This window comes from Pseudochaenichthys georgianus, chromosome 19, assembly GCF_902827115.2.
Source record: "Pseudochaenichthys georgianus chromosome 19, fPseGeo1.2, whole genome shotgun sequence".
NCBI lineage: Eukaryota > Metazoa > Chordata > Actinopteri > Perciformes > Channichthyidae > Pseudochaenichthys > Pseudochaenichthys georgianus.
Window position 1 is genome coordinate 16,867,826 of NC_047521.1, and position 25,515 is coordinate 16,893,340.

The following is a 25,515-nucleotide window of genomic DNA, read 5'->3' on the forward strand; positions in this document are numbered from 1 at the left end:
GTTGAAAGTGAAAACAAAGAAGCTTAATTTTTCCTATTTGCATCCACATTCTGAGCGGCTTTCTACCGAGCGACTCATAGTTTCATCCAAAGTAACTACTTCAATGCCAGACCTTGAAATGATGACAGGATTCACTGTGACCTGACAAAAGCACTCGACAGTTATGCATTTCAAGTTCAAGATCTCCTCTATGTTTGGCAGATGTGATTTCACATAAGTGTGTGTGAGGTATTATATTCCATAAATGTTCCGGTGCATTGTTTGTATTGCTTTTTACTGAAAATGATGAGTCATTCTGTGTTGGCAGCCTAGTGTTCTTTTGTCAATTATATAATTGATGTTTTCAAACAGTACAATGGCATCAGCATGAAGAACAAAAGTAAAGAGGAGGCTTACCTGGAAATGTTAAAACCAGCTGAAACAATCACATTCAAGGTCCAGAACTGTGTGGACAACCTCTCTGCGATCAAAGAGGCCCCGGGAGATGGATTTTTCACAAGGTAAAAACCACTTTTTATCAGTCAATTTAAACTTGGAGCAAATCAAGTTTCAGACATAAGGGCAACATCTTGTAAGCTATTCTCTGTTCAAAATCTTCTGTGAAAGTGTCTTTCAATCTCTTATGCCTTTGTTCAAAGCTCAGACAAATGTACTCACCATAACTGCTCCGTTGTTCGTCTCTCGTCAGAGCACTTTATGAGAGGGTGGCAGAGGCAGAGCAGGAACTGAGCTTTAAGAAAGATGACATCCTCTATGTTGAAGATACGCTACCAAATGGTAATTTTGGCTACTGGATGGCCTGGCAACTGGACGAAAATGCACAGAAGCTCGTAAAGGGGCAGATCCCAAGTAAATACATGTAAGTCCAGCCTTTGGTTTACTTTTCTTATATCATTAGACTTCATTTAATACTACTTTCTAGACTGGAGTTTGGAGTTATCTGATCCTTTGTTGTTATGTCAATGAGCACTTTGTTCACCACGCGTTACGGTCATGAGGAGGGGAGTGACTGCAGTTGAGTTAAATGTGCTTCTATATCTCAATAAGGATGGACCAGGATTTCTACAAGAGGCACGGCATGGCCGATATGAAAGACGATAACGGCACCAACAAGTCTCTGTCGGCCGCAGCACGGAGATCCTTCTTCCGCCGCAGGCTGAAGCACAAACGCAGCGGATCCAAGGACGGGAAGGAGCTGATGGTTCTGGACGCAATAAGCACAGATTCTTTACCCATCACAGAAGGTTAGAAAGCACTTAAAAAGTTGTTTCAAAGTGAGGCTTTGGACCAGACCGACTGACCTGGAAGCGGAATGCAATGCAAATATTTTCTGGATACTATGTGGTTTTTCTGATATTTTCGACCTAGTACACCATGACTTTAAAAAATATTATACCATGTGTTTTAACTCAAAATGTAGTTCTCAGATATGAATGTTTATTAAAAAGCATGCTGGGTTAACACAACATTTCCCAAGGTACATAAATGTTTAGCTGAGATCATAACAATGGCAGCTGTATCTCTATGCAGTCGTGAGTATTTTGTAATGAATTGTTTTGTATCCTGCCCAGAAGGAGTGAGTCTGATGTACCAGCGGGTTCAGAGGGTGGAGTGCTCTTTCCCCAGACCCGTGCTGATCCTGGGTCCGTTAGTGGAGTCCAGTAAGGACATGTTGGTGAAGGAGGCTCCTGCTCAGTTCTGTCGCTGTCTGCCTGGTGGGTAATCTGTTATTAGAGTTTATTTATTCATGAAGGATTTTGGGTTTTCATCCGGTTTATATCATCGATGATCTGCAGAGTGGGATTTCACTACTACTTTTAGAACATGTAAATATTATTAAATTGATGTAAGGCACGAAGAAATCAGAGTGGAATATTACCTTTTTTCAATTTGATTTTTCTCCACTTCCAGAGATCATGAAGGCATCTCAGCAGGCGATAGAGCGCGGAGTAAAGGATTGTGTTTTCATCGACTACAAACGGAGGAGTGGCCATTTCGATGTGACAACGGTAGCATCAATAAAAGAGATAACGGAGAAGGTACATTCATCTAACTGTGGATCAAATCAGTGCCGCTGTCTTCAAACTATAGGCTGCAGATGGAAGCTTAGTGTATGTCAATCTAAATGTGTGCTTCAATATTCAGATTTATTTGTCTACAATGGTTTTTGATTAGTCCAAATGAACTTTGATAAATAAAAGTGCAACCTAATGTTGGATGTTACTTATAAGAAACCCTTGTTAAGAAAGAGAAACAGATTCACCCCCCCCCCTCCATTTCTCATGCAGTTTTTTGCTTTAATTTTCTCTCTCATAGGACTGTCACTGTTTACTTGACATTGTCCCTCACGCCATCGAGCGTCTTCACAGCGTTCACATCTACCCAATCGTCATATTCATTCGCTACAAAAATGCCAAGCAGATAAAGTGAGTAATCCCATGATTCTATATATTCATGTTTGTTTCCGTTGCTTTTGGCTTTCTTGTTCCGAGACATGTCACGCGTGCCTTTGCTTTGATGCTGCTGCTGTTTACCCGTTTCCAGTTTAAAGTTCAGATCCTTCAACGACGCACTGAGAGAATCATTCATCCAAGGTTGTTTTTTTTCTGGAGGCTATTTATGAGAATATTTTGTTTTTGGAAAATGGATTTTATAGAAATTCAGGCTTTATGTGATATTTTTAGATTAATGTCGACTTTCCAACATGCTTTATCATCAAAATGTTTACGTATAAGACTGTTTCTTAGAACGACAAAGCTTTTTTTCTATTATCTATATATTTCTAAACTCATATCTCATGTGGTTGCAAGTTATTACAAATAAAATGTTTCACTTCATTTTCTATCTTTACAGAAACTCAGGAAATGTAACTCAGCAGTGGTCGTCCTCTTGCTTTCATAATCATATTTATCCTGCAGATGCAACACAGTCTCATTGATCAATCTGATTGAATCAGTGTCATTAGTTCAGATCCCACAGCCCGCTGAGGTTTTGATGGGATGATTGTGATATTTCAAAGATACCCTCTGCTTTTTTCCATTTGTAATCGCATGGCAAGATTAAATCTCCTGAACCCTCTGCACGGTACTTCATACACATGCAAACACACACACATAAAGATGCATTCAGGTCTGGCAGAAACAGGCTTCCCCTGCCACACGTGTACACACCCACGGTGGTGCAGCGGGCGAACATGGTAGAGATTGATTCCTGCTTAGCTTTCGTTGTCATCAGCTGAGTGCCAGCTGTCCAGGGAGAGCTCACAGGTCCTGTGGCTCCGCTCTGTGGCGTGGGCGGCTAAAACACTCTCCTCCCCCGCCCGTAGCAGACGCCACAAACACACCTCCCACTGCCTGCCTGCTGCAGAGACTGACAGAACTCAGGCTTTTGTATGTGTTTCTATCCTCTGGGAGGCACCGGCAGACCAATATGTTGATGAACACGCCCGGGAGAGATGGGAGTGGGTTTTTAGCTTCGGTCAGGGGCTCCCGCTGGATATAGACTGGAGACTGAGAAGCCACATGACGTATCTTAAGACTATGGGGATATGGAGTGAACCAGTGCAGTGGAAGACTTTGCCATATAGGTCTCATCAAAGCTCTGTATGCTTAATCATGCAGGATTTCCCTTTTATACAATATCTATGGTAATTTTGGCCCAGTGCAGTTTTACTTAATCAAATGGTATTTTTAATTTGACAAGATGTTTTACTTAAATATGATTAAGCACTTATACTGTAAGCTTGTTAGGGTAGTTATTCTTCACTTATTCTCATATGTAGATCTCATTCATTGACGTGCTTAAAATCCGTATATACACTTATTATTCAGATGATCCTAAAACAATATAATATTTTAACCTACATGATCCAAGCATAGTACCGGAGTATGCAGTAGTCATATCCTGCAGTTACACTTTAAGGTTGTTGCAGTGCGCATAATAAATGAAGTGACATACTTAGCATGGATCAGATCTTGGTGCTAATGTGTTTAGGCTTGTGTTGCGTTACAATAAATGCAAAGGGAGATTTGTAGGAGTGAAAAGAGCAAACACCTATTTGCAAAAATATGTACTGGTTTTGACAAATGCTGATTCCTCCCACACCTTGGTATTGCATCTTGTTTTGATTCTGTGATTGAAGTGTGAAGTGATAGTTGAGGATGCTGACAGGTGCTGATGTTGTCTCCTCAGAGAGCAGAAGGACCCTCTGTACCTGCGGGATAAACTCTCACAGAAACATTCCAAGGAGCAGTTTGAGGCGGCACAGAAAATAGAGCAGGAGTACAGCCGCTTCTTCACAGGTTTGTGGAAATAACTTGTTATCCCTTTTTAAGGCTATAAATGGCATGGATGCAGGAATAATGGTAATAACAACACCTAATTTAAGTGTGATTGCAGGACAGAACACCAGTGTGTAAATACAAGTTCATCTTTGTAACCCCTATGTCACAGCAGATTATTACATTTGAATTTTCTGAATAATTTAAGTGATACAAAAGAAGAATAAAATGCCTCCATTTTATGCTGTGGCAACAGAAATATCAGCACCAGACCTCCAAAACCAAAAAAAATGAAGGTGAAATGGCCCTTTTTAAATGGTGGAGTCAGTTACATTGCAAGGGTGTTTTTTACCAACAAAAAAAAGACAACATTTGCAAATGACCTAAAAACCCAGTTAAAGTTATGAATGAAAAATAAAGTTATTTATGATGGTCTAGTTCAGTGGTTCTCAAACTTTTTCTGTCAGGCCCCCCCTTTGGAGAAAAAAAAAAGTCGGGACCCCCAACACAAATAGTCAGGCTCAGTGGCAGCGCCAGAGATTTCTTTTGGGGGTGCTGTGGGGTAGCTTGACGTTTCATAGAGGGTGCTCAAACATTTAGGGTTTCCCATTAATGTACCGGGTCGCTACAGTGGAATTTTCTACTGCAACAATCCCCACGCATATACAGAGTGTGACTGTTACAATGAAGGCTCGATAATCAGCTCACGGCATATAGGTGTAAGCAGGGGTCAAGTGCTATTTTTACAGGTGATGTGTGTGGACCTCACATAGGGGGGTCCGGGGGCAAGCTCCCCCGGGAAGATTTATTTTTAAATATTGAAGTTAAATGTATCAATCTGGTGCACTTTGAGAGCAAAATGAAGAGATCGATGGATACATCTCTCAACACTCATATGAAACAGAACTGTAAACGGATTTACTTTTTCTTTATGGATATTTTACAAATCACCCTTTTAAACTTTATTCTTTTTTTACTGTCATATACTATTTCATACCTGTTTTTCATTTATTCTTCTTATATCTGTTAGCGTAGCTCGCTAGCACCAGAAGCTAACAACAACGATCTCCAGTACCGGTGCGCTCTCTCTCTCGCTCTATTCTCATCCACCATCTTTGTTTGTGACGTAAAGAGTGTAAGAGTCACGTTTCTGAATCGGACACTCTGAGTGGATGCAGTCACAGCCAATCGGAGTCTGATTCAGAGGGTTGCCTGTCAGTTCTGTTGTTATGTGTACTGAAACGAGAGCCGGTATAATTCCATGCGCGAAAACAAAATACAAATTTGAATACGTTATTTTAGTGTCTTAAAAGTAGACTGATGTATGAAGGGTTAACGTTACATCTTAGAATAATTTGTAGTCATTTAGTTCTGTATACATACTAACATATAAGGGTATACTTAGTGTGGTTACTCCATGTTTACTAGCTATAACATTACATCACTCTTTTTCACTTCTTACTCAGTCAGCCAGAGTGCAGATATCACCATTAGATTCACAAACCTGAAACATCATCCATTTCTTGACTGCTGGTGATGACATTGTTGTCAGCTGCTGATACTGCTGTTGCTGCTGCTGCAGCTTGTGGCGCCTGCTTCGATGACAATAACTTTCTAATATCCATAACTGTATAGGCTATTGGCTTAAAACTTGTCAGGCACTAGGAAGGATCACTTCTTCTTCAGGGCAGGCTACGCAGTACGCAGGCTAATGTCCCACAGTGGCTGCCTCTCTGGTGGACTCCGGTACTGCACATTACTCCCGAGACGTTTTTAAGTGAAACATCCGGGGCTTTTCAGAAAACATCCAGGGCTTTTCAGAAAACATGCGGGGCTTGAGCCCAAGTAGCCACCCCCTAGCACCGCCACTGACCCAGACGTAATAGTACTGCATCATATTATTTTCGAATCAATAATCTTTCAAATTATGATATTCTTTTAATTTTTTATTTTTTTTATTTAAATAACCATTTTTCCTCCTGGTCTCTCGCCCCCCCCCCCGCATGCCTCTGGTCTAGTTGAACACATGTGAGTGTCCCCCACTTTGAGAACCACTGGTCTAGTTGAACACATGTGAGTGTCCAGCAGCACTGGAGGTTTTTGGAGCACAGTATCTCTGGTCTTTTTATGAGATAAAGTTTTGGAATCTGGAGCAGCAGCCAGTCTGACACACCGACTGTCCGGCTGATTAATGACTCTATGGAAGGAGGAGATTTATAGCGAACTTTGGAAATGAACACATACTGCTGCCAATCCTTTCCAACAGCAAGAGGTCGCCTTCAGAACTCTGCACATGAGCCACAACAACCAGCGCTGTAATTGTCTCCTGTAATAAATCTAAGTATCTTGTTGTGTGAAGGAGCTGCAAGATGTCCAGCACTGAAATACATTTGCTACTCAGTCTTGTTTCTCCATGAGAACATACTTTTTTTTTTTTATAGATCTGATATTGTTATTATATATTAAATGTAATCATTGTCTTAATGCAATTCAAACATTGAATTCCTCACAATGATATGACATTTTACAGCCTTCGGATTTAAAAGGAACTTACATTTGTTTACACATGAAAGTCTTGGGGACTGTTTATGCGAAATAAGTTGTATAAAGCCTTATATGGCTCCAGAGAGAGCTGAGTCTGAAATCTGAGGCATTGCCTCAAGAGACAACACTTTAGGCAGCATCAGTTCGAGCTATAATATAAAAAGACTCTGGGTGTGTAAAGAAGTGTTGCCCCATTTCTGCCTGAGGCTATAAGCTGAAGACTACATTTCTAAAAATTCTCGGTATTTCCTAATGTAGGTGCCAGGTTTTGCAAGGAAGATGGTGGCAGATGTAATTCAATATAATAATTACTTGATATACAATAACAATTGCTAGGTGCAGTGCTAGAAGTTCATATACACAAAGCTAAGTTAAAACCTAATATGACAGAAATGCCTAACAATTCTCATGTAAATCTCCCCCCCCTCCTCACTGTGTTGCAGGCGTTGTCCAAGGAGGCAGCGTCTCCTACATTTGCACTCAGGTCCTGACCATCGTGGAGCAGGAGCAGAGTAAAGTACTGTGGATTCCAGGTGGAGCACCGTAGTCTCGCCTGTCACTGCACGTCACTCCGAGCAGAAGAGAAGGGGTGTTTTTTATTATGGGGTACACAGTGAATCGGTACAGCTAACATGGTTAACTCCAATGCTTTTTCACATATAGCAATATGAGCACTGATGATCATGTCATATTCCCACTACAATAGTGATGTACTGTACTACAGATAGATTTGTTTACACTAGTATTTAATACTTGAATGTTTTATTTCCCCTTACATCTAGTAGCACTCCTTTTAATCCCACTTTGTCCCATGAATATGTCGGACCACAGGAAGTATGCATCGATGAAAAATGAAGACTTTATTCTTGAAGTGAAGATAAGAGTGGACCACTGTGTTCCCGTCTCTATATTTATATTTTCCTGCCATCTAATTTATCTAATCAAAGATGTTGGTTATGAACTTTTGTTATACAAATGTAGTTGTTTAGTTAATAGGAAGGATGATATTTTCCAATTAATGTTCTTATTTATCGAGAAATTGAGGCACATTTGCTTCTTACCTACATGATGCTGCAGTCTTGTTATATTTTGCTCTCTGGTGGCATTGTCTTTTTTCCATTCATCATTTCAGTCCAAAAAGTAATGTTGTGCCAAGCTAAACATATTTGCTACTCACCATCCATTGTTGGATTTATTAACACTACAACTTTTATTACACAGCAGGTATTTTCTTTGCACCACAGTTTGTCCCAGTTTGTTTTCTACTGGCATTGCCAATACCGTTCCTCTTTGTCAAGTGGATTTAAAAAAAAAAAGGGATATTTTATTTGTGGTTCATGGTTGGCTGTCAACTTTACACATTTACATACACCTCTTGGATTTTTCACGTTTTCAGCATTTCATGTTCAAGTTGGATGAAACACTTTAGGTCTTCTCCTCATGAAGGTTAATACTTCTATACAATATTAAAAACAGAGTACATTTATTGGAATGCAAGTTGTCTGTGTTTTCCATTTAAATATTGTGTGGGTAACTATTTTTATCATTTGAATTTGTATAGTTTTATTCTAGCTTTTGGTAGATTTAACAGGTTTATGATAGTTTGGACCTCGACGATCAATTCTCCTTTTATCCACTAGGGTGAGTAAACTGCCACTGTTGAAGGAGATGCCACTGTTTAATCACTTATTTAATAACCGTCTGTGGATATAGTTTCACATTGTTTATATTCTAAATTGATGAACATATGTGATTCTCCTTTTTTAATGTTAGAGCTGACCATCGTTGGATATGCTCCTGCCTTGAAGTATTAAGTTAATAGGCTACTTTTAAGGAGGATGTGTTTTTAAAATTCCTTAATACACAATTGTGTGTTGATCCTCTGCTACAAATCGGCTGTAGTAGGCCTACTGTTTACAGTTCTTCTGGTAAATTCGTCCATTTAGAACAAAGAAAACGAGGTAAAAGAGTCTTGGTGTCATTCGTTTTACAAACTGAAAGTCCCCACTAATACTTTCAAAGCAACAAGGCTGTAACTACTCATTTCTAACCATGAAACATTTATGAAGCGGTCACTATAAATAACAGACATCCAGATAAGCATCGACGTCTGCTACTGATGGCTCCTCCCCCACTACCTGTAAATCTGCGATGCCATCTCCCGACAAATGGATGTGACAGGCGGCAGCAGGAGCCCGGAGAGCGACAATGACTATTTCCGCTGCTCAATATAAGAAACCCTCGTTGTTTCAACCGATTTACATTAAAGGATATCGATAAACAGCGCCCTTTCTAACGCGAGGAGGAGCGCATTCAACAGTGCGCGGTGCGTAGCTCAAGTAGCGGACCTGCTGAACAAGGTGGAGTGAGTGGATCCATCGCCTGGCAGGGAAAGCGTCTCTCTTTTAGTTGTGCTTATTCAGTTTTATCCATCGGGACAGTAAGGGAAATTGTGCATTGTTACGGTGTTTCGCAAGAAAATTTGATTTTTACGCTCGGATCAGACCGCAATTCCAGCTATGAACGCACATCGTGAGGCGTACATCTGATATCCTGATTTCAAAAGAAGTTTGTATTACTGTGCGTGTGTCTGCTATCGACTCAACTTTTACGGCCTTGCTTGGTGAAGGCAGATGAAAAGGCAGAGGAGCGGAAGGTGGTTGACTTAACATGGCTGAGCCGCTGGGGCATCAGTGGGCGCTGGCTGGAGCTCCGAAGAGCGCCTGAATCCCGTTTGAGTGGATTGTTGGGGGGCTGGCAGGTGACCAGTGGCCCATAATGTCCAAGAGGGAGAAATTCAACCAGGATCCTTCAATCCAAATCTCCAAGATGAATGTCATCATCCCCTTCTCACCAGATGTGCCCTGTGACAGCAACGGCCAGCGGATGTGGTGGGCTTTCCTCGCCTCCTCCATGGTCACTTTCTTTGGGGGTCTCTTCATAATCCTGCTGTGGAGAACTCTCAAATACCTGTGGACTGTGTGCTGCCACTGTAACGCCAAAAAGAAGGTACGCCAGGTCATTTCATAAACCACCACACCCCAACAAAATGACTACATTATAAGCCGATATGGGTTGTGTACAACAGCCTGTGCGTGACACCAATGTGTCCAGCCAGTTTAATGAACGGGCTCGTACTTAAATATGTGTCAAGGCCCAATCCACAGAGTATGTGCATGAATAATCAACTGCTACTCCCAGTTTAACGTGTCATAGTAACAGACACCATTTTACTAGTTGAGTTTACTGAGCAACATCTTTAAGTGCAGCTGACACTTGTTGGTGTACCACTCTCTATTTCTTCCATCAGGTTGATTGGAAAATGATTACACATAAGCACGATACAACATTACATTATTATAAACTGCTTTTTGTCCTTCTGTAACTAAAGTGTTTGTTAGGATACACAAATTGTCTTTTGTTTGAATTTAAAAGCTCCCTCTATGTACAAAATGCATCATAGCAGATTAAAAGTATTCAGTTGGGATTTAATAATTCTTCTTAAATCTCAGTACTTTTAAGAAATCCTTTTTTAAAGCATATTTTCAGATTTGGGAATATGTGGAACATTTTAAAGGGTTGGTTCACCCAAATAAAAACAAACAAGCACATATTTCACCAACTAATATCTCCTCTTGCGTTAATCATTGCAAACTATTTAGATTTTCTTTACCCAGATTTTGAGATATTTCCCTCTTGAGATTTCTGCCTCCCCTTAATTATACTCAGGGAACAAGACATGTCATTAGTGCTGCTGTAAGTAGTAAAAATAACAAATAAATTGAAATGATGAGTTATTTTTAAAGAAACACTTTTCCTGTTATTCAGGATAACCAGCAGACCATCTGTGAACATGTTGTCCTGGAACTATTTTAATTAGTTCCTATGAAAACGTATCACCGTTTGTTCTGTAGTAACAGGGACACTGTCTGGGATGAGCTGTTACTGTTGAATCTTAATGTAATGTTACAATTCTGTCATCACAAAGCAAATCCCATTCACAGCACCATTATAGGGGGTGGATACACATTTAATTCAGTAGTTTGGAAGAACTCACCCTTTTAATATTTAAAAACATATGAAGCAGAAACGATACGATTTTTAAAAGTTGAAAAGTTGGATACTTTCATGACCATGAATGGTAGTCACGCAAAGCATAGTTTCCCATGGTATATGTCCCCATCAATTTAGTTTGAGGTCTTGCTGCTTGAAAGCTTCAAGGGAATCATGTAGCACCATTTGTTTGACACAAATAGTCCGAATAGTTTTGCCCATTCAGGAAACACAGAGCACATCAGCTGTCATATTGTTGGACGGCCAACAGACATTCTCATATCTGTGTGGAGGCTAACTCTCCTGCCACACTGTAATCCCCATAAATCATTTTCATAACATTTAAGGCACACTGCCACTAGATTTTCTGTTTCACAATAGTCCCTACCCCATCTGCCCTAAGCCGGCTGCAGCATTTGGAAAACACATATCTGGAATGTTTATCGGCCTCAACCTGTATCTCAAAGTTTGTATCCTTCCTCGTATAAAGGACAAAGATGGACAAGCTGATAACATACGCCAGAGATAGAGCAGTTTATCTTTTGACCTGATGTGTGTGCATTCATCTCTCAAAAAGGGAGGGTGGACAAGGGAAAATGGCAAAGGCTGCATGCAGGGTGGTGCTGACCTTTTGAAGGGAGACGTGTCGTTTATGTGCTTTGGTTGAAGCTGGTAACAATTAGGGCCACAACTAATGGCGACTTTCATCAGTGATTGATCTGCTGTTATGCTTTTGGTTATTAGTTCATTGCTTAGCCTCATCACAAGCTCCCAGAGCCAAAGGTAATGTCCTTAGATAGCTTTTTTACCCTAACACAAATTCCTAACGCATGATAAACAAGATGTTTTGATAAACTGAGAAATAAGCAGCACATCTTCACATCCGAGAAGATTTTTTTTCTTTTTTACTTATATAGATGATTGAAAGCTAATATTGATTTGAGAAGATCCATCAGCGTTATCCAAGTTGTATTAATACATGTGCAGAAATATCTCAGTGAAAACAGGATCAGAATGAGGTTGTTGCTTTCAGAGTCCACAGTTGAACACCCTCAAATGTGAATACAAGAGCACATTCAGATGTATTGTTTTTGCTCAGACTGTGCCAAGTGAAGCTGGTGACTCCACCAACCTGTTGTGCTCCTCTGTGGGAGTCAGCCAGGGACGGGTCATCCTGTCACTGCAAATCTTCCCCTCTCTGCTTTTTCTCTCCCGGCATTCATTTGGTAACTAAGCCCTGTCTTCTTCTCACCTTCTTTTTCTCATTGAAAAATCAACCTTCCTCCAAAGTGTCAGAAATGCAGTGTCAGGCGCATACGGTATGTGCCATTATGAATCAGTGTTTTTGTTGCTAAGCAACTAGCAAGCAGAGGATTTCATTATAAGAGTAAATCTCGCTCTTATGCAGTAGTCTAGGCTGTGAGATGTGGCAGGTTGTGTTGGAGGAACACCCCCCCCCCCCACCCCGGTCTGTGCATGTCATTAACAGCCCAAACATGGAGCCTTCAGCGGAGCGCACATTGTTATCGTTCATAGATGGGAGGTGATAATCAGTTTCCTCCTTTTCTGTTTTCCATTTTGTTTTCCCTCTCTGTGGGGCGTTCGCTGCCCCCGTCTCTCTTCTAACTTCTCACAGCTCTCATGTCTCTGAGACTGAGCCTGTTTCTCTGCAGCTCTGCCTCCCCAGTCAGACGGTAATCGATGAAACTCGTCGTTTGCGGGGTTCTGATGATGCTGGCTATTATCTGTCTGGGAGGAAGGAGTAAACTGTTCATTGTAAATGGCACGGTATACGGAGGGAGGATGACAAGCTGTGGCAGCTTCTCACTCATTCCTCTGACTCACAGTCAGCAAGTTTTGTTGAAGGGATCGGTTTTATTGTTGGTTCAATATGTGTTCAGAAGAGCTGCTGGAGGTTTCAGACACCATATATCCAGCAGTGGATGTGTATGTAGAGTAAATGTGCCACTGGCTGTTTGTTCAAGGTATTGAAAAAGGCCTCTCAACTATTTTCAGCCTATAGGTCAACTGATCGACTACTTTAATCCAACCAGAACAACTTTTAGATGAATTGCCACTAAATTGCTTAAAAAATTCATCTTTCTCAAGGGGATGTATTGAATAAATGTTTGAAATTCCCTGAAATGTTCCTCTAGCACCATCATCAGGTAGACATCAAGTGAAATGTCCCGACAACTATAGCAGTAAAATACTGATATTCATGGTCCTTGGATCAAATTTATATTGTTTTCATTTGAATACTCGTTTAATTCACATTTTTCCTATTTTCATACTTGGGCATGTATTTTGTATGTTGTAGGCATGCTACATTGATAATGATAATGTGTGAGTGGTCTCTCTTCTAGAAGCTTTCTACTGCGTGATGATATTGTTTGATTCATATCTAAAAAGGCACGTTGTGCATCGCTCACTCTGAGAGCCATGTGCATCTTGTTGCAGTGACTCAGTGTCCTTAGATGTGATGGGTGGCGGATGATTGGAGGATTCACATATAGTCATCTCTCACGCTGCTTTGAAGTGCTATCTGAAATATTGTAATTATGAGATGAGTGCTCAGGATCGAACAGTGGTAATTATGAGTCAGAAAGTTGGAATAGCTGAGAGGCACTTTACTGTGTGTCTCTCACACACAAAGACATACACACACACACACACAAAATGGCAACAAGTCAAGAAGGGTTGAATATACATGCTGCAGTATAGTATACCCCCCTGCTTCCTTACGTAGTAAACAATAAGTAAGTCTGCCTGCGTAATGTACTTAAGCTGGCTGGCATTCTTTATACTTACGCAGGACCATATCTCTGGAACCCATTGGTCGATTTGGGTGATTTACACCTTTTTCTTAACCATACATCCATAGAAATCGATGGGCAGTTCCCAAATCCACGTAAACATTACCATGGCGGACGTAAATAGAGAAGCAAAAATAAACATATCTGAAAGTACAAGCCTGGACGGCAAAACTTTATACCCAGTATATTGCCATAAACATGATGATGGATTATCAGTAAAAATGTCTACGTGACACAAGACATTGGATTACCTTGAGCGGCGTTTTTTATTCCGTTAAAACACAACTTTTGATCACAAATCAAAAAGGTAAGACGTAATTATTGTAATATTTTTGAAACCGGATATTGTTTACTTTCTCTTTTCTGGCTGATAGCTCCAGGAATTCGAGGGTCGTACAGTGATGACATTACATGTGTGGAATCTGTGGAGTCTCAGCTTTAAAATCGTATATCTTGTTTGTGCAGTTAAGATAGTAATAAGGGCATTTCTACCGTGAGTTCTGTGTAAAAAAGCGTTAGCATTAGTTAGCATTCTTTCGCTCAATGCTAATTCAAAGGCTTGGTATTACTCGTGTTTTTTTTAGCTAACAATTGTTCTTATTGTCAGTTAGCGGAGTTTCTTACCTTTTAAAAGGGTATGAAACATTAATAGTTCATAAATGTTAAGAAGCCCTGAGACATAGTCTCGTAAAAAACGGGTGGGAGGGGTCCACTGGGGGGACCTTCGGGCTTAAGAGGTTGCACTTGCCCCCAAGTCTTTCCAATCATTGAATTACTGAATGAAAAGCAACAAATATTTGGTGAAAAATCGACATGATTATAAATGGCAAAAAAGCCAGAGAAGCCTCAGTGAGCAGCTGAACTCAGATTGTTTTGTGGTATAAGAAGCTAAAACTGGACATGAGCAATATCTGTTATGTATAAATGACCCACCTGTTGATGAACATCAACACACACTATTTGAAATAGTTGAAAACCGCAAAAAGCGTTAAAAGTTGCTGCAAAAATCAATGAAAAAAAGTTCAAGTTAAGTTAAATTAGATTTTTCAAAAGATTGTACCTATATAAAAGACATACACATTTGCTATAAAACTTGTTTTATAACATAATCAACTGCATGTATTGTCTTACTGAATGAGTTAGAGCATGTCCTCTGGCACTGATGTGTTTTTTAACGTTTGTGATAACCTGAGACCTGTTGGATCCCAGATGGTGCAATGACAGCCAAGCTGCAGCATGCTGTATATTATGCAATGTGAGTAGCTAATATTAGCCATACTAATTACACAGCAAATATAAAAAGGAACATGGAATATATATGCTTTCTTTACAAGGAGGACTGACAAGCTTCATTGCAGAGATATTTGTTGAAGGATGAGAGGTCTGCACGTTAAATAAATGATGCCCCCTTCAAGTGCCGTTTCTTATAAACTCATATTGAAGTATAATGTGTTAAAGCTCTCCTGCCTGCAAATAAAGTCAAATGGACACTAGCTAAATCAGGCTCTTGTATTTTGTATTAAGTAGTGCAGCAGAGTGCCAGTTTGTGTTCCAGAAATGGTGAATAAATGCTCTATGATAGCTGGTGTAGTTAATTCTGTACGAAGCAGGATTTTCGATTAGCCAGCTAAATTCAGGGAAAACTCCAGCTTTCCGGTCCTATGAAGCTGGTTCTCTTTTTAGCAGGCTAGATCTCTATGGTAACTTATGCTTAGCGGGTAACCTGGTCGGGACCAGGTTAGGTTGCAGGCTAAGAGCTCAACTCAGTGAAAGCACTGCCTGCTGACCAATCAGAGCTCAGTGTGCGGAGTTTAAAGCGATCAAGTCATATTACAGGAGAAAGGAAATACAGAAAAGTTGCCGTTGCAGGAAAGACGGCCGGCTAAAATCACCGACTGTGAACGTGAACATTAATAGAATATCACCTCCCATCTTCAGAGCAATCTGACTATTATAACATTAACGTTAAGAAAGCTTACTTAAATATCTGCCACAACATAAGTAACCGGATCAGAGTAACATTAAGTACAGTCCGCGGCATATCACTTCATGTATCATATATTTTCTGAGTCAGCTGAGCCGTATCTGGCCGTGCAACACTCACAGTGTCACATACTGTATGCAGAAGTATTATTTTAAGCAACACATTAAGTTGACGAAACACTCGAGACAAATGTAATTAAAGTCAGATCCACTCGTGTTTTAGACGGGGCAGTGATATCATAAACCTGTTAATGTATGCATTCAAATACTTTTTCTGTTACCAGCTGTATTCACCTTGCAGGTGAATGAGCTAGGAGTGATTTTCGGTGCAGTAATAGGTTAGCATTTTTTGCTCGGGGCTAATTCAGAGGCTCACTGTAAGAGGATAACAGAGTAGGCTTATGTTTTATTTTTTTTATTTTTTTTCACAACAGTTGTATTTGGATGGAATGAATACCTATAGTGATAATTCAAAGTAATAAAAATGATTTTTACAGTGAAAAAGTTCAAATGGAACTGATGGTTCCCAAATTACCCAGAGGTGAGTCCGCTTGGACTTTATTTTTCTAAACCTCTCTAAAAAGGTCAAATTTCACTTGTTTTGCATCAATCTTGATACAGGGTACTTATTATATGTTATAGTTTGGATTCCTAAAGCTTTTAGTCTACTAGCCCATCATTCCAGGGTGGTTTTCACTATAAGTAATGTTTTTTTTTAGGCGGACATTAGAATTGACATGTTTTTACTGTGTTCCATCTGAATTTACTAACATCTATATTGATTCTGACACTTCTACATCCAACTCACAGATGTAACCTTGCTTTGAGAGAAAAGATTATTAATTTACCCCTTTTAGAAGTGAAGATATAGTCTTTGTTGTGGCATTTTCGAGCCTGAAACCTGAAAAACAGGCTCAGGGCTTAAGAGGTTAAAGGTCACCTATTCTCTAAAATCCACTTTTTCACGTCTTTTATACATAAACATGTGTCCCCTCTGTGTAAAGAGATTCTGAAAGTTTCAGGAAAAAAGATTCACTCACTTTTTGTCCTGATCCATTTATATGAAAACCTGTCTGAAAATGAGCTGATCAGATTTTGGCCACTTTATGATGTCATAACGATTTTTTGACTTGTGTAACCATTAGCCAATAACCAACCAAGGTAGCCCCCCCCCCCCCTGCCCACCTTATCACCTGAATCTCCTCCTAGAGCACCATTGTGTTATTTTTAACCAAATATCTCTCAGAGGGGCGTGGGGAGAGGCTCCTTATTTTCATCTAAAGTAACAGACAGAGAATCAGCACTTTTGAAACAGGGCTGAAACAGAGGGGATTATGGGATGCTACAATGATCTGTTTGGTATTTGGAGCCAAACACTTCAGAGACATGTTTTGTATATATCTGAGACCTATAATATATTGATGAAAAACAGTATAATAGGGGACCTTCTTAAATACAGTCTTTCTTCACACAGCGGCCGGGCCATAGATCGGATATAAGATATTTTAGGAATTTTTCCCTTCTCTGACAACGTCTTAATTTATTATTAATTAGATTTTTTTTATTAATATATTTTTAAATAATGTATTCACTTTTGCAGATATTGTGTCACAAGCCACATGTTCTATTCTAGCTTAATGTACTTTCTGTTTGAAAAATGGTAATTGCGTATCCTGAGAATAGGCCAGCATGGTGATCAATGACCTCTGGTGTCAGGGACTAGATTTAGGACAGATAGTGAAACCTATATTTGGAGGCTGACTATTGATCAAAGTGACACAGAGGGGATGTGCTGCCTGAAAGGGCATAATGACTAAAGTGTCCTGCTATTAAAAATTAAGCCCGTCTATTTTCATCTACTTCAAATAGAGATCAGTGGAGTGAATGTGTAGAAAAGGAACTACAACTTTTATAGGAGTCGTTATACCCCTCTTCAGCTGAATTACCGCTTTTCTTAGAGGAAGTGATTACATTGATTAGATAGATTTAAATGTAAAAAACACAGCACTTCATCTTCAAACTGAAGGTACCTTCCTGCAATCTAACCTTAAGGTGACCCCGACCCTTTTTAAGAATAATTGGACTGAAGCATGCCATGAATATCGAATCATTTATCTTTTGATCTTTGGAAAATATCATGGTCAATGTGTTTTCAGTGTACAGTTTTTAAAATTGGTCATTAATGTGCCAGGAGACGACAGCGTGGCGCCAATTAGGCCTCCTTCAAGGTTTCCCTCCAAACATCCTGTGTATGGAACAGGGAAATGCTTTGTTGGATAAAATACCAAGTCCAGTTTTTCATAGAGTTGTGTTGAAAAGCCAGAGAAGACTTTCTATGAGTTGTGGTGTTAGTGCAAGTGTTTTGGAGAGAAAACAAAGAATCCTAAACACTTTTGGTGCTAACCATTAAATAATTAGTTTACCAATATTATATAAAACACTTTCACATTACACAATGAGGCACTTATTTAAGATTTAAGAGATTTAAATGTGTCTTATTAGACGATAAAGCCTATTGAAAAGGAAGAAAAAAAGACAAAATAAATACAAATAAGAAACACTAAAATCAAGGAAAAATAAATAAAATAAGAAATCTATATCAACAGAAAAGAATGTATCTGAACAAAAATGTAGATCATAACCCCATCTCCACCAAGACCTAAATTAATTACTGTATAAAGAGTTTTAATATATCATTGAGTTAAACATTTGATTGGTTGGAAATGTTTCTGAAGTACTCAACCACAAATCCTCTTGAAAAAATACTATTTCAATCAATCATCATGTTTATTTATATAGCAAATATCACAAATGTTACATTTGTCTCAGTGGTCTTCACAGTGTGTACAGAATATCAGTATGACAATACGACACCCTCTGTCCTTAGACCCTCACATCGTACAAGGAAAAACTTCCAAAGAAAACCCAGTTTAAAGGGAAAAATGGGAGAAACCTCAGGGAGAGCAACAGAGGAGGGATCCCTCTCCCAGGACGGACAGACGTGCAACAGATGCCGTGTGTAAATTGAAAAGATAATACATTTGCAACATAGGTAGTCCAAATGTTTGGAATGCATGTGTGTATATAATAGGAAGATGAATCCACGAGGATATCCATCCAGGACCGATGATCCAGGACCACAGCCACGACTCAAGATCCAGCGCTCGCGATCCAGGACACAGGACCGCAGGATCATCCATGACTCCGGATCCCGGCGTATATAGACACCAAAAAGAAAGACATTTGGGGAAGCTGGGTTAAATCGGAACATGAGAGTACACAGGTATAGACAGAGAGAAGGAAGAAGTAAGATGTCCCCCGACAAACCTAAGCGTATAGCAGCAAAACTAGGGCTGAATCTAATCAGCCCTAACTATAAGCTTTATCAAAAAGAGAAGGTCTTAAGCGCACTCTAAAAACGGATAGGGTGTCTGCCGCCCGAACACAAACTGGAAGCTAATTCCACAAATGTGGAGCTTGATAAGAAAAAAAAACATTTCCCCATCTTTTGTAGAAAACCTTGCTCCGTCATCTGAGAAAAAACGAAATGTTTCCACTAAGCTGCGTCTCATTTCATTAAGTGGCTTATTTTACCAATTTTAATTTCACGGCCATAAATATAACGAGCCTAAACGCTCAATTTGTTATTGATTTTGACTACTCCATGAATGCATAGAGGAGGATGCAATATATTATTATTGAGCAGAGTGCATATCAACCAGTAAGGCAGGCAAGTTTATTTATATAGCACTTTTCAACACAAGGCAATTCAAAGTGCTTTACAACAAATGAAAGACATTAAGCATAAAAAGAAAAGCTAATAAAATAAACATTAAAAGGAAAAATACAGTACTGAAATGTTTTCATTATTAAATGAGCAATCCTAAGCACTAGTCCTCCTACTTTATTATTCCTTTAATATCCAGTGACTTATATGTTTAGTGTGGGACACAGTGTAAAATAACTGCTGCCAAAGGGCCTCTTTTACCACTTTATTAGAGGAAAAGATGCCACACTCTTGAGTGCAATTCACAAATAAACGATAGAAAACACTGCCTGAAAACAGCTGATACCTGTTGCCACTCGTTTCTTAATTGCAGTTTCACAGAATCTTACATTTCTGTTTCTTGTTGGTAGCATTAGCTGCTAAGTGAGCTGGACATGTTATTTCACTGTGATCAGGTTAGTGCTGTAGGACGTGTAACACGGTCTGCTGGTGGTCCTGCTTCTCTCTGACTAATGGCTCTGAACGTGATTACATTTCTTAGTGCAGCCAGCTAATAATAATGGAGACGGTTGAAATGTGTGGTGTGTGGGTGGGCACCATTATTGTAAACGATGCTGACACATTTTCTTATATTAAAAGCTGTAAAGTACATACTAGTATACGAGTACTGTTTCCATTGAAGACTTGATCATTTTGTCTCGACTATATTTCTGAGGGGAAGAATTTAACTTGTACTCCAGTCCATTAGCTAATTATATCATGCTCTATGCAGGCAGTAATTGTCATGCATTATTGTGTAAAATCAAAGATAAGGGCCATACCGTTGCACAATATGTGGACTGAGAGCTGTGAAAGTTTTAAATAATGACGGTAACTTTTGGTTTTAGTTCTCATGAAATGCCGTGCCAATCACAAACAATTTAGAATATCTTTTTCAGAATGACGTTACTTACCTACCTTTCTTGTATTCTCAGACCATTCATTCATTAATCGCCTTATTGCAGTGGTGCGTCAACCCCCTTCAGCAAAACAAAGATTTCTGGCGCAACACATGTTTGTAACTTTTTTGTTGTAACTTTGAAACATGAAAGGGCATCGACTTCTCCCACGTGACGAGCAGTGCTGCCTCCGAGAGAGTGATGGGTGCGGGAGGGTAAAGAGTCTGAGTCGTGTTAGCCTCGTGGATGTGGGGTGTTTCATCAGGGAGCAGGGCTAACCTCTGCATCCTGTCTCGATTTGCTGCCCTGTGAATCATGCCAGTCCCAGCAGACAGACACACAGAGACAGACAGGTGGACAGACAGGCAGGCAGGAAGCCAGGCAGCCCACTCAGTGGAGCAGAAACACCAGGAGCTCAGCGGCTGCCATGGATACACTCCTGGAGTCTCTGCTCCGCTCACTCTGTATGTTTACTGTATGCATGTGTGCATGCATGTGCGTGGGATAATTTTGGAAGCATGGAGCCTGGTCACTAAAACAAAAAGGAGCTGAGATTTGTGGGCTTTGAGCAGTTGCTCACGTTGTTTTTTTACAAAGCTGTCAATCAAACAAAACACGTAGGTAGTACATTTCTATTCACAAGGTTAATTTGTACTCTGCTACTTTATGTCAACTTAAAACCAGATCAGAAATTCAGTAATTAACAATAAATTAAATACAAATTATGAATATGGCCAGTTAGTGCTCCTAACTGGCCCAGACCCACATCGTGTCGGCTTTTAAGGGTTTGAGTGTCGTTCAGCTCCTTGTTTTGATTTGGCATAACTTTTTTTTCACATGCAAATGTAACATTTGAGGATTTTTTTGTTTAAAACTTCACAACCAATGTTTTATTTTTGGCACTGATTAGGTTCAAGAATTAATTAAAATGTTTAAATATAATGGAAATGTTGTGGCAAACACTGTGGCTGTTATAAACTACAGGGGAAACAATAATATTGTGAACAGAGTGATAGTTATTTAGCAGCTAAAGAGCTAAGAGTTGATGGAGTCCAAAATAGAAGTAAAAGGAGAATGATTACTGGACTCACATTTATCAAGTGTCCGGAAACATGACTCCAAATAATTTTAATGTTGCTCCATGTCTGCGAACACGTTAGCCATAAGGTGATATTAGTATAAGTCATAATGCTATCTGCTACTTGCTTCCTGCTAAGAAAAGAAGTGTGGCTTCTTTCATTTCAATATTGCACACTCACCGTTGTAGCATGTGCTAACTGAAAAATCATTTTGAGTTGGAGCAATCAGTTACATTGTGTGTGCAGCATCAATTATATGATATAACATTGTATTTAGTCAATGCACTCTGGCTCCTATAGACACAAGCTATTGCTTTCAATTTCACTTGGATAACATTTTAAGCTGTTGTCACACACGGGACTCAATGCTTCTGCATTTGTGGACATCTCCAACATAATTTGACAAAGAAGACACTAACCTTTACTATAACACCTATTCTACCATGTGCCTCTACAGAACGTAATGGTTCCTTCTGTCTTTATTTGTCTTCACGATGGGGCCTGGATGCGCGACGGGCAGCATCTTGGTTTGAAAAACGATGTTGATAAAAAGTAGGAAAATAAAACATTTATCTTGCAACAAACTGCCATTGTGAAAGCACTCGTCTTTTCCTGTGGTCGAGGAGATTCCCAAGAAAAATACTGGGAATGATCCACCAGAATATGAAAAAAGGCCGTTGTATGCACTGTAGTTTATTGTATAAGCAAGATACTATTCAATGCTAATATTAACATTTATTTTGAAGATAGCGATTGTTTGATTTGCAGACTTTCTAAACAAATAATTTCTTGTCTCTGCATCACATGTGTCACTGCTAACCTCTGCATCCCCTCTCCTCCCAGACGGTCCATCGGGTCATCACAGGCGATGGCATCAAGCGTGTTGATAAGGAAGACCCGGCGGCCAGCGAGGTGGGCTGGATGACCTCGGTCAAAGACTGGGCCGGGGTCATGATATCAGCTCAGACACTGACGGGAAGAGTCCTGGTGAGTTCACACTCAACATTTTTCTTTACAATGAATAGAGGACTTACAGTTGCAAGAAAAAGTATGTGAACCCTTTGGAATTACCTGGATTTCTGCATAAGTTGGTCATAAAATGTGTTCTGATCTTCATCTAAGTCACAACAATAGACAAACACAGTCTGCTTAAACTAATACCACACAAACAATTATATGTTTTCATGTTTGTATTGAACACACCATGTAAACGTTCACAGTGCAGGGTGGAAAAAGTATGTGAACCCCTCGGCTAAAGACTTCTTCAAGAGCTAATTGGAGTCAGGAGTCAGCTAACCTGGAGTCCAATCAATGAGACGAGATTGGAGGTGTTGGTTAAAGCTGCCCTGCCCTATAAAAAATACACACCAGTTTTGAATTTGCTATTCTTAAGAAGCATTGCCAGATGTGAGCCATGCCTCGCACAAAAGAGCTCTCAGAAGACCTACCATTAAGAATTGTTGACTTGCATAAAGCTGGAAAGGGTTACAAAAGTATCTCTAAAAGCCTTGATGTTCATCAGTCCACGGTGAGACAAGTTGTCTATGAATGGAGAAAGTTCAGCACTGTTGCTACTCTCCCTAGGAGTGGCCGTCCTGCAAAGATGACTGCAAGAGCACAGCGCAGAATGCTCAATGAGGTGAAGAAGAATCCTAGAGTGTCAGCTAGAGACTTAAAGAAATCTCTGGCACATGCTAACATCTCTGTTGACGAATCTACGATACGTAAAACACTGAACAAGAATGGAGTTCATGGGAGGACACCACGGAGGAAGCCACTGCTGTCCAGAAAAAACATTGCTGCACGTTTGAAGTTTGCAAAAGAGCACCTGGATGTTCCACAGCACTACTGGCAACATATTCTGTGGACAGATGAAACCAAAGTTGAGTTGTTTGGAAGGAACACACAACGCTGTGTGTGTAGAATCCAAAGGGTTCACATACTTTTTCTTGCAACAGTATATTTACTTCCAAACTGAATTAAACCTTGCACAACATGTAATTATATTGAAAATCGAAATTGTGTTGAACCTCCTCATACTTTGGAAAAGGGTCTTGTGAAAATGATTTGTTGTGTAGAAACTTGCATCAACCATTTAGCTTGAATGTCCCTGGGATTTATTACTGCTTGACTAACGCATAATTATAGGCTATTGTTTTGAAGTGCATATCTTGGCAGCTTATCTCTCAGACTCAGAGGCAGACACATCAAAACAAAGCCAGGGCAAAAAAAGAGGAGATTTAAGGAGTGAATTAAGGTCATACAACCCCATAATGCCCTCAGACAGCAGCAGAGAGAAAGTGATCCAGATGTCTGCAGGAGGGAGGGACATGTACAGTTTACCCATAGCATTTGGTCAGTGGTTGCCATGGAGTCTGGTGTGTCTGTTGACGGCGTCATGTGGACTGCAAATGCCACTCCGACTATATTATACACTTCCATCTCAGATCCTTATTATGTTGTCCCGCCCAATGGCACAGTTTCATTAAGATGGACATTCTGCTGTCCTCTTTGCTTCTTATATTAAAACAGTGTTTGGATGTGAGTGCTTGGCAACGCAAGGTAGGTCTGAGGAGTGATGCAATGTAAAAGGCACGAGTGGGAGAACCATGCCGATGCTTGCCGCAGTGCTCGGGTTGAACCCACTTTCACCCACGTGGTGCAGCGTCTCCGTTTGGCTCAGCATGGGGATGTTGTTAGTCATGAATTCTGGGTTGGCAGCCACATTCAAGCATAATGGGTTAATGTGACATTTTATCTTAATTCATGTTTATTGGACAAACAAGGAAGGATATGATGAGCATCAAACCCTTAAGTTGTAGATTCAAACTATTATTTTTAAAGATCTCTCACTGTGACAAACTGTTTCTAGTGCTTTAGTCACATCATGTTTGTCTGATAAATGTCCATCTTGTTTTGTTTTTTTAAACCCAGGGAAATGAAACATGTGTTTGTTGTTTTGGGATGATGTGCGTAACCGTAAGCTTTCTGCAATGAGGAGATTAATACCGGGAAAAAATGTGTTGGTCTCAGTTTGAGCTAGAAACAGCACGTTTTCTTCATCTTCCTCTAAATGTCATATGAAACTGAGATGACTCAGGCTGGTCTCAGGTTGTCCCCACGGCGGCGTCTTCTCGTCCTGAGCCCAGGCGCCAGTGATGCTCAACACTGACAGCAGCATATTGCTAAGGGAAGAATCGGCTCTTCCCGTGCTTCCTTGTTCTTCCCTTTGAACCAACAACGCCCGCCTCAATGTGCAGCTCTAGTGCCCCGTCTCAATGATGGCTTGACACAGAACTGTTTAGCGAGTGCACGTCTGTAACCATGGCAACTGCAGATTACCTTAACACGGCAGATGTGTGTGATTTCTATGTCAGGCTGTTTAGGGGGCATATTAAAGCCTATTTACAGGTAATCTGAGACTGAAGTGTACCAGGGAGTAAGATGATGGGTTAGTTTTAGTGAATAGCAGTGTGTGTGTGTGTGTGTGTGTGTTTTTATTTCATGCATCTAGCTGTGTGTGTTTGTTGAGCTGTTATTCCCACATTCTCACCCACGTTGTTGTTCAAAACAGGCAGCCTGTTTCTCTTCAAATATTCTAAAACTGATTTTTACTCCAGGATATGAATGTCCACCTGTTTGATACACATAGTTTTCATTAATTAAGTCCAGTAGAGGGTGTTATGTTGTTTTTAGGGAGGAGTAGTACATTCCAGAAATCATAGTTTTTTTCGATGATTCACTTCGTCCATGTTCATCCAAGCAAAATGTATTTTGACCAATTAAACCTAAAAAGGTGTAAATCTTTGTGCAGTCAAGGAGGGATCCATATTCCCCTTAGAGACACATTGAGACAGCTCCATGATGACTGCAGGATTTGTTGCACTTGTGAGACGAATAAGCAACAAATTAACTGAAATGCTTTGCGGTGTGAAATCACCAGTTGAAAAACATTACGCGATGAAAAAATATACTCGTAAATCATGCATTTCTGTTAAAGGTTTCCATTTAATTAACTCAGAGTGCAACGTGTGACAAATGTTAAGAAGCTGGTAACGGTTTGAAGAACACGACACAAACCTTTCTTTAGCTTCT

General features: G+C 40.0%; 2 protein-coding genes across 17 annotated transcripts in view; both read left to right on the forward strand.

Moving 5' to 3' along the window:
* LOC117464760 (disks large homolog 5-like) overlaps positions 1 to 8,310 on the forward strand; it is a 28,290-nt gene extending 19,980 nt beyond the window's left edge. For 3 of the 4 annotated variants that reach the window (XM_034107411.2, XM_034107414.2, XM_034107413.2), the window contains 8 exons: positions 352 to 500; positions 689 to 859; positions 1,048 to 1,244; positions 1,572 to 1,715; positions 1,912 to 2,039; positions 2,317 to 2,426; positions 4,192 to 4,301; positions 7,268 to 8,310. In XM_034107411.2, the coding sequence (XP_033963302.1) occupies positions 352 to 500; positions 689 to 859; positions 1,048 to 1,244; positions 1,572 to 1,715; positions 1,912 to 2,039; positions 2,317 to 2,426; positions 4,192 to 4,301; positions 7,268 to 7,371 (1,113 nt within the window). In that variant the 3' untranslated portion in view covers positions 7,372 to 8,310. The remainder of the gene's footprint in view (positions 1 to 351; positions 501 to 688; positions 860 to 1,047; positions 1,245 to 1,571; positions 1,716 to 1,911; positions 2,040 to 2,316; positions 2,427 to 4,191; positions 4,302 to 7,267) is intronic. The other variant, XM_034107412.2, reaches the window with a different exon arrangement.
* A 666-nt stretch (positions 8,311 to 8,976) lies between these two features.
* The window catches only part of LOC117464534 (calcium-activated potassium channel subunit alpha-1a-like), an 83,061-nt gene continuing 66,522 nt past the window's right edge, over positions 8,977 to 25,515 (forward strand). For all 13 annotated transcript variants that reach the window (XM_071206851.1, XM_071206852.1, XM_071206853.1 and 10 more), the window contains exons 1-2: positions 8,977 to 9,833; positions 22,264 to 22,407. In XM_071206851.1, the coding sequence (XP_071062952.1) occupies positions 9,603 to 9,833; positions 22,264 to 22,407 (375 nt within the window). In that variant the 5' untranslated portion in view covers positions 8,977 to 9,602. The remainder of the gene's footprint in view (positions 9,834 to 22,263; positions 22,408 to 25,515) is intronic.